Raw genomic sequence first — 9154 nt, forward strand, 5'->3', positions numbered from 1 at the left:
GACGGCGCGCAAGGGCGGCTTCTGCTTTGCCCACGGCGGTCGCAACGGCGACGCGCGCCTCGGCGACCGCGTCGTCGTCGGCAAGATCTCGGTCGAGGCGTACGACGACATGGACGACGACGACGTTGACATGAAAGCCGAGGAAATCCGCACGACTGAAGAGCCGGTCAACGTCGACTCGCCGAGCCAAAACCAAAAAGAAGAAGCTGCCGCCGAGAGCCGCCGCCCCAGCGGCTACTCGTGGCAGCGACTGCAAGAGACTGTGCTCAAGGAGTCGGTCGCCCAAGGCATCGCTGCGACCGAAGACGAAGATTCGGGCGACGATACGTCCGACTCGGATGCGTCTAACCCGTTCCGCATGCTCGTCTCGGCGGTTCTCTGCAAGTAGCTTAGCCTCCGATAGACGCCCACTGCATCTGCAGTGACTAATATTTTAATAGACGTTCCTTCCAACGGACAATATGACTGTTACGAAGGACACTTTCACGCGGAAACAGTCCGAAGGATATTTTTGCACTCTCCGTAGTGGTTGGGGTACCGACGCGTGCGATTCTATTTGGTGTGCGGCCCCCATGGTCGTCGGTAAAGTGACGACCGGGGTATCATGAGGTGCTTCGAAAGAGCTTTAGCGTGCGTCTTGGCGCTTCCAGTGTCGGAGGCGTCGCGAAGGTACCATGGCATTTGCGATTGGTCCAAACCTCTACATTGTATCAAGCACTTGATGTCGGAAGATTATCCAGTTGATATTTTATGGAACGAGAGCCATAAATATGAGCGGACCACACTTGTATCAAGGACTTGATAAAAAAGAATTATCCAGTTGATATTTTTGGCAACAAAAGCGGTCGGATGCATCGGTCACTTTTTAATTTGCCATGGTTGCCTCCGACTCCAAGCCAGCGCCAGATGACATCGTGTGGTCGGTCGGCTGGAGCGGCTGCAGAGAATGCGTGCTCTCACTTCGCGAAGAGAGCGAGGACATGGCCACCCCAGCGCGCCAGCTCCTCGGAGAGACGTACGTGTCCACAATGCGCGGACTCAAGGTCCACCGAAGCCTGGCCTCTTTTTCGCTGCGATGGAGCGACGTCGTTGTCCAGCACCTCGGCCGCATCCTTGAGGCCAGCACCGAGACCGACAAAGTCCAGTTGCGAGCAAAGACAATCCCGCCTCTCCAGGACGCATTTGAGATACTTGGCGCTCTAGTTCGCACCATCGACTCCGAGCGTGAGGCCTTCAACAGCGCCATCGGGGGCCTGATACGCTTCCGCGCCGAAGTGAGCAAGGCTTTCAACACCGAAAGAGGCCCATACGGGTACATGTATTTGGCGATCGCGGACAAGCTGGAGAATGCGCTGACGTGCTTCCAAGCAACCGAAAAAGCCCTCAGTCACGCAAGTTCAATCCTCAAGAGCGACGCAAGCGATATGGCACAGTGCATGTGCGTCCTCAAGGCGTTCCTTTCAGTGGAGACCATCGAGACGTCCCGGGTCGCGGAATTAGGCAACCGACTTATCGCGTGCTGCAACGCGTACAAGAGAAAACACGCCGAATACTGTCGCGTCTTCATGTAGAAACGCTGCTCGTAACGCGAAATCCATACGTTTGTCCTCTTAATCCTAAGGGTCGGCGAGCGACTCATCTGCCTCCGAGCCGCCGTCATTCCCCGATATCGCCTTCCAAGACTGGTCTTTTCTGTCGCGAAAGGAGGTACAGCGGGAGGTACACAGCGATGTTATACGCACCAGAGCAATACAGTAGCCCGCGAAGCGACTTGCACGTAGGCAGAGAAGCTGCCAGTGCCGCAATATCAAAGGCAGTTTACACGCAGGCTCACACCTGGCCGCGAGAGAGAAATGATGCGTGGAAAAGCCCTTGCAACGTCGTCGTCGCCGCCGCCATCGTTCGCTTCGAGTGACAAGTGCATTTGTCGCAAGGCTCTATCCCGAGCCATCGCCGCAATGTGACTCCACCGTTTCTCAAACAATATGAGCCCCGCGCGACGGGGCCATGCCATGTCATGGGGTAATGCACCAAGATGACAGCTTTGGACCACGAAGCACCAACGCACCGCGTGAGAAGGGGCGACGGAAGATCGCAAAGATGCGGCCTGTTGTGACGATCGCCACCATTCATTGGTTGAGAGCTTGCGGAAAAGGATCCCATTTCAGCCAATGATCGCATCGTATTTGAAACCACTCCGTTGGGCGAATTCAAAATTCACAGTTTGCTCGAGCAGCGCGAGTGCAGGAAGAAGACCCATGCTGACCCAAGCGCTCCTGCCGCTTCTCGTCATGGCCACTGCCGGCTTGACGTACTACAGCGCCATCGCTCCGACATGTACATGCTTCTTTGCCGGCGAGGCTCATGCAGCCTCCTCTTGCCTGTAGATGCTTCGTGGGAAGAAGACTGGATGGGCGTGGCCGAGGCTTCGCCCGCCAACACGAACGTGACGTGGTTTGACGACGGCGACGTGTACCGCTACCAGTTTGCCAAGTATGGCGAGAAGAAGACGTATTGCTTTTACCCGAACGCGACGCTGAGCTTCCGCATGGAGCCATTGATGAGGTACATGATGCCCTCCTCACCTAGCCTTTCTTCACACGTCTCTAGCCCGTCGCAGCCGTACGTCGTCCAGTGGCTTGGACAGTACGAAGAAGCGCGCGTCGTTGCCGATATGGCCGCCGGCTACATCACGCAGCTCCTGGTATGCTAATGCTACTATCGCATGATCGGCGAATGCAACCCCTATAGGAACTCGTGCCGCCGATTCGTTCGTTCCTCTGGACATGGAGCGACCTGCGCATTAAGCTCACGAGCAAAGCGCGCGACCAGCTTCAACTGTCGTACACGAGGTACGACCCACACACACCAGGGGATCCTCGTCACTAACCGTCTTGCAGTCCCATCTCGGCGCCGTGCCAAATCTACGAGAACCTCGACCTGACACCGTACGTACAAGAACACGTTTCGGAAAAGCTGCAGTACGTTCTGAGCCTGTTTGATCAATACATCGGTACGCATGGCGTTCCCTCGCCATTCACCAGACGCGGTGTTGATATCTTTTCTAGAATCGTACTGCCAAGCCTGTCGTGCCGGCTGCGAACTCCCCTGCGGCGGCTCGACCGACGAATGCCATATCAAGAAGAGTCCTTTTGAGTTTCCTTGTGTCACGGTGCATGGTCCGATATCGGGTATCCTTCTCGCCAACGCCCAAGTCGAGTTCAAGCTCGAGACCATGGCCTGTACGCATGTCGCCCTCTTGTGTACTACCGGCTATGCAGGGTGCTGTCTAGATGTCGACTTGGCGTTTGCGCAGAATCTGCTGCTCGGGCTCTTTGTCTACTTTTCGTCCGAGACGCTGGCGACGTACCGCCTCTTCCACTACGCACTCGGCGCAGCCATTGGCATTGTGTGCTCGATCGCGCTGCTCTTGTACCAAATGTACAAGCAAGCCCAAAACACGGCGCGCTTGCTGCCCGGCGGCAGCTTTCTCCAGAGCGCGTCGCTCGTTACGACGATGGCGTTTCCTGTGACCGGCCTCGTGCTGCTCCCGACCATCTACCGCGCCCTGCGCTACGTATGTACCAGAATGGCGCCCGCAAAGGTGCTCACACGCGCGTAGGCGCTCGACTTGCTCTTTCAATTTTGGCTCAGCGAAAGCGTCATGGGCGTGCCGCACCTCGGGAAGCTCTACTTTTTCTTCTTTGGGCTCATGGGCTGCATCATGGTGTGGTGGTTCCAGTGGTGGGCGCCCGGCGAGGAGGCGCTGGCGACGATTACGACCATGGACACGAACCCGGACAAGCACGACGACGACGACGTCCTGGAAGACATTCGCCGCATGGAGCTCGAGGTACGCAGACATTGTATCATTTAGATCTGTGGCAACAGTGCGGGAATCGCATAGGATGTGGCGCTGCCGAGTTCGCAGCAGCACCTCGCGTACTGCCTCCAGGCGTTTGGCGTGATGCTGCTTTTGCAGAGCACGTCGTCGACGAGCATGTCGTGTGTGGTGGTGCTCTTGGCGCTCATGTCGTCGGTGCTCCAAGCTCTGTACACTGTGCTCTTCTTTTGGTACTGCTCGGAGGTATGCGCTCGTATCCGTCCTTATTTTCAATGTGTGTTGTTGTCGACTAGACGCCGGGCACGTACACGGAACTCATTTCAACCGACGAGTTTGCCGCGCAAGCCCAGACGGAGACGCAAAAGGCGCTCAAGGAGCTAGAAGCGTACCTCCAGACGCACAAGGAGGCGGCCCTCAAGGTCAAGAGTCGCAACGTGAACAACGTCAAGGCCTTCCGCAGAGGCCGCGACCACCTCGCAGAGGACCTCCCGGAGAAGAACAGCCCCAACCATGCGACGCGGTCGTCGTGGTTGCGCTGCGCGATTCAGTAGATAGCGACGGTTGTGGATAGCACAAGGATGGCAAGTTAATTTTAGCGTCATTTTTGGTCGGGAGATGCCGCCTAAAAAGTACAACATGGGACGCGGATCGTGGCTCATCGGCGCCATGCTAGAGGCAAGAAGAAGAAGGCGGGCAACGAGGCGGGCGAATATCCTTTCCCATGTCCTTCTAGCGTCTTTCTTGTCAATGTACAGAGGGTTCCTGAGCCACAATGGGCACGGCGAGCGACCTGGCGCGGCGCCTCGAGGAGGCCGAAGCGCAGCTGCGTGAAGAAGCCAAGCTCATCGACCGCCTCACGCGCGAGAACCAGATCAAGCACGAGCAGCTCCAAGCGATGGAAGTCGCGCTCGCCAACGAAATTGAAAAGCACGAAGCGATCGTGCAGGTGATGAAGGACAAGGAAGTGACGCAGAAACAAGAGACGGACCACCTCATCGAGGTTACTTCGACGGAGAAAAAGGGATTGGATGCCAACAAAATCCATGTAGGTGCTCAACGCCAAGCTCTGCGACTACCAAGTGCGCATGGAAGCCTGCTGCACGCTCGATACGGCCAACGCAACGCTGCGATCGCGCGTCGACGAGCTCGTCCAGGAACTCGCCGATGAAACAAGGTACGCGAATACAGTGCATAGTGCTGCAAGACGCCAGTAGACCCACGTGGAAGAGATCCACGCGATGCGCCTCGACATGTTCAACCACAAAATGGCGCTGGAGCAGGTAGATTGAATTTGGTTCTCGCACACACCAAGAAGATGCGGTAGACCTTTCGGAAATCGCTCCAAGAGCTCGATGCGCAGTACCTCAAGAAGGCCTACAACGCCATGGCCGAGGAAAGCAAGGTCAACTTCGTGAGTATGCATACCCATGAGCTCAACGATGCTTGTGTGTAGAATGCGCTGGTCGCGAACGCCAAGCTCAAAGACGAACTTCAGATGCAGAGCATTGGCGTCGAGAATCTCATGCTCCGCTTCAAAGCCCAAGCCGACCAATTCCACAAAATGGTATCCTACTGCAAAAATGTGGCAAAATGTCAACTTTTTGTAGAAAGTCGAAAATGAAATTTTGGAAAAAGGCAGCTCGTTGCGGCTGAAAGAGGTACCAGAGAAAGCGAGCGACCACTCGAGTACACCCAAACTTTTAGATTTCGAGTCTCAAGACGGCCCAACTAGCCGCGGACAAGAAGGCTGCAAAAGCCCTGCTTGTACGTCTTTTGCATCTCGTACCTGGACGATAGACTTGCGGTACGTAGGAGCTGACGGAGAAGACGCACGAGACTACCAACCAATTCACCATGACGATCGAGGTCCGTACATCGCTATCAAGATCCTGCGATTGAGAATATCCTGCAGGAGGTCAAACAAGAGAACCGGCAGCTCAAGGTGCAGCTGGAAATCGCACAGGTTCGACGAGATGTGAAGGGATCCCAGAGAGATACACTTGTGCTAGAAACGTTGTGGGAAGTGGAAAGCTCGCTGCCGCCACGCCATGAGCGACAAAACTCCGTATGCTAGCGCTCGCTATGTTCTTAGACTACGTATTGCTGCATAGGCCCGTCGAGGGATGCGGGGACGTCGGCGACGAGCTACCGATACCTTCGTTGACGCAGGCACGGCGCCGTAGCTCGCTTCAGACGCGCGCGATGGAAGCACACATCAACTTTGATCCGCGGGAAATTTGGAGTGCATCGATGGCCGCCACGTCGCCGCTGCCCGATGGTTTGCGGCCGCTGGACCGCTGTGCAACTGCGCCCATGTACAGAGACAGCATCCACGTCCACTGACGATATGTGGTTCCTGCGTAGACCAACGCGCCACGAAATGCTCACGTCCCTCAACGGTGCGCTGAGTACACCGTCACTGCGATCGCTCACCAAGCTCAAGCCGTCGCAGTCCCAAAAACTGTTGCGTGGAGTAGTGCTATGAAGACACCCATTCGATGATTTACTTCTGCTACACGAATAATCGGACGACGAGCGCTACGGCGTATAAGCATACCCCGCCAAGTAGAAGGAACACGGAGGCTGCCTTGAGGAGCCATGCGCGCGGCTGCGGGTACGCATGATACACTGCCGTCTCGTCGTTAGTAGCAGTGCTGGGCGCTGGAGCGACGGGAAACTGCAGCGTGGCCACAAGCGCCCAGTGGTCGGAGAGGTGGGAGAACGGCCATCGCCCATCCTTCGTGTCCGAGATCCTGCACGGGTCGACGGCGGCGGAGGCGACAGTAACACCAGTCGTCTGGGATATCGGGGACTGCAAGAGAAAGATGTAGTCGATGCATTTGCCCGTTCGGTCGACGTCGTCGGCCGTCATCGTATGCCGGAGGCACCCGTGCCCGTTGCCGTTTGTGACGCCATGGTGCGGCAGCGCATCGACGAGCGTCCAACGGCGTTGCTCGAGCATCCCGCGAAGCGCAGTGTACATGGCGCTTTCTTCGCACCGCTGAAAGCGCGGTGCATGGAGGGAAGAGAAGATGGGGTCGTGGCGCGCGTCCAAGTTGAAGTCGCCAGCGATAAGAATGGGCGCGTCAGCGACGCAGGCGCAGGTGGCATGCACAAAGGCTGCGAGTTCGCGCAGCTGGTGCATGCGAATCGCGGTCGCGGCTTCGTCCTCGCCGGCCTGCGTGTGCGTCGTAAAGACATGCAGCGTCGACGAAGCGTCGACTTGAAGCTGCGCGTACACGACGCCCTTGGCACACACGCCGTCGCTGCCGCGCCCTCGCGTAAAGACCCACTGGCCATGGCGAACGATCGGGTACCGGCTGAGAATCAAGAGCCCGCCGTCCATGAGCTTGCGGCTCCAGAGAGACGGATAGACCGAGCCGGCGTGGTGCGCGAGGCCGCACTGCGCTGCGTAGCGCACGAGGTCGGGTTGTCGCCCCGAGCCGCCGACGAAGAGCTCCTGGAGACACACAATGTCGTAGTCGGCGATCTTCTGCTTGAGGAAGCGCAAGCGCAGGTCCTTGTGGTCGCCTCCGCGACCTGCGATCCCCGGCGGGCGCATGAAGACGTTCAGGCTCAGCACCCGCGCCGTCGCCATCGTGCAATCCGATTTGAAGCGTTTCGTTTTGGGCACGTGGCCTAATTAGGATAGCATGCAGGCGATCGTCGTGCGCTTGACTGCGTGCAGGGTTATGGACCAACTAGGCTAGGCTTCATACAGGAGGCGCTTCTTTTCAACACTCCTGACTGTGCTGCTCTACCCCGCTCGAGATGACACCGCGATCGTCACACAACATGCTCCAAGCGCGGGAGCGATGGCTCGTCGCGGCTTCGAACGCAGTGCAAGGTTCCGGTGGAGGGGCTGGTACGAATGCATTGTGGACTGCTTTTGTGTTTGCATCGTCGGATTCCTTGGCGCGTGCGGCAACATGGGCGCGCCGATCCTTCTTCAGGCGCGCTGCTATGGCCGCTGCATCTTCGGGCGGACGTACGGTGCGTCGCGTCATTTCGACTCAACGACATGTTGTCCTGTGGTGTTTGGCGTTGCAATGCGTGCCATTTTCTGCACTTGGCCAATGAGAACGTAGCTGCGGGCTCATTTTGTCCTGCACAGACACACAGAGACGACAGAGACGGCAGATTAAAGATGAAGCGCTTGTGGGCTGGTGTCACCACGAGGTTCCTATTAGTATTCCATCCAACTGGCGTAGTATTCGGCAAGGTGAGACTCTACTTTTACGAGTGTCTACTTGTGGACGCTGCATTTGGTGCGACGCTGGCGTCGACTGCTTCGCGACGTCGTAGCGTAGTTTGGATCGCACGGATGTACTCGACGAGGAGACGATCCTGGAAACGACCGATGGATGCGCTGCCACGTATGGGGGTATTAACGAGGCTCAATCTATTCTGGTATGCAAATACTTTTTTACGCGGGCAATCAACGTCTGAAGATACTTTCGGAGCCATTGGCTTTTTGGAGCCGGCCAGTCGAGCGTGGTAGCCAGCACGACCCGAGCGATGCAGCCGCGGAGAGTACAAAAGCGCGCCACCTCATGGGCTTTTGACAGGACGCAGCGTCGCAGGTCACGCTTCTCCATCGTGCGATACAAACACCAAGTTCACGCAGCGCGGCGATGGCTTGAACGCCTTTACAGCCCTCGGCGGCGCGAGTGATCTCGTTGCCTCAAAAACGAAATCGCATGTCCCTCTACGACCCGCTCTACCACCAGAAGCGCGCTGCAAAGCTCGCCGATGCCAAGTTGGCGGCCCAAGACGCCCTCATGCGTAAGCCAAGCCCGACGGCGGCCACGAACCAAGGTTCGCGTGCCACCGCGTTCGGGCGCAGCACGACCCCGACGATTGTCCGCCAGCGTGCGACGACAACTGTCCCGGTGACTGCGCGATCGATGATTCGGTCGACGCAAACGCCTGCCACGACGGCAGGGCGACCACTGACGGCGAGCAGCCGCAGCTCCACCACCGCCGCGCAGCGTCGCGAACCGGTGGCGAGCTGTGCGCCTGCTCCGTCAAGTGCGACCACGGATGTCAAGCCAACCGGCGCGACATCGACGACCATCTCCGAGGCGATCCTCGGTGAGCTGCGTTCGGAAGTTGCTACTCTCCAAGCGCAGGTCGTCAACATCCAGGCGAGTCTCGACGCGTCGCAGGACACGGCCAAGACTAGCGCCTCGGAGCTTGTCCTTGCCCGTGCCCAGCACGACGGCGATCTCGAAACTCTCGGAGATCAACTTCGAGCCTCGCAGGATGCCGCTGAGCATCTTGGGGCATCACTCGAAGCGTCGGAGCATT

General features: G+C 57.7%; 4 protein-coding genes across 4 annotated transcripts; 3 read left to right on the plus strand and 1 right to left on the minus strand.

The window, feature by feature from the left end:
* Positions 1–875: 875 nt before the first annotated feature.
* SPRG_00715 (hypothetical protein) lies at positions 876–1571 on the plus strand (the record flags this gene model as incomplete). Its single annotated transcript, XM_012338936.1, has 1 exon — positions 876–1571. One exon carries the CDS (start codon positions 876–878, stop codon positions 1569–1571), a length of 696 nt encoding a protein of 231 aa, XP_012194326.1.
* Positions 1572–2222: 651 nt separating this feature from the next.
* SPRG_00716 (hypothetical protein) lies at positions 2223–4467 on the plus strand. Its single transcript, XM_012338937.1, has 10 exons — positions 2223–2337; positions 2388–2565; positions 2611–2704; positions 2752–2852; positions 2901–3013; positions 3069–3242; positions 3294–3577; positions 3623–3853; positions 3908–4087; positions 4138–4467. Exons 1-10 carry the CDS (start codon positions 2259–2261, stop codon positions 4393–4395), a joined length of 1692 nt encoding a protein of 563 aa, XP_012194327.1. The 5' UTR covers positions 2223–2258; the 3' UTR covers positions 4396–4467.
* A 38-nt stretch (positions 4468–4505) lies between these two features.
* On the plus strand, positions 4506–5743 carry SPRG_00717 (hypothetical protein; the record flags this gene model as incomplete). Its single annotated transcript, XM_012338938.1, has 9 exons — positions 4506–4553; positions 4625–4844; positions 4894–4992; positions 5059–5124; positions 5169–5246; positions 5298–5408; positions 5452–5502; positions 5549–5608; positions 5657–5743. The coding sequence occupies exons 2-9, from the start codon at positions 4740–4742 to the stop codon at positions 5741–5743; spliced, it is 657 nt and encodes a 218-aa protein (XP_012194328.1). The 5' UTR covers positions 4506–4553; positions 4625–4739.
* Positions 5744–6347: 604 nt separating this feature from the next.
* Positions 6348–7456, minus strand: SPRG_00718 (hypothetical protein; the record flags this gene model as incomplete). The annotated part of the gene is made up of 2 exons (XM_012338939.1): positions 6402–7456; positions 6348–6356 (listed from the first exon to the last, which is right to left on the minus strand). Exons 1-2 carry the CDS (start codon positions 7440–7442, stop codon positions 6348–6350), a joined length of 1050 nt encoding a protein of 349 aa, XP_012194329.1. The 5' UTR covers positions 7443–7456.
* Between the last annotated feature and the right edge of the window lie 1698 nt (positions 7457–9154).

Source organism: Saprolegnia parasitica (assembly GCF_000151545.1).
Source record: "Saprolegnia parasitica CBS 223.65 unplaced genomic scaffold supercont2.2, whole genome shotgun sequence".
In the NCBI taxonomy this organism is placed as follows: Eukaryota; Oomycota; class Saprolegniomycetes; order Saprolegniales; family Saprolegniaceae; genus Saprolegnia; species Saprolegnia parasitica.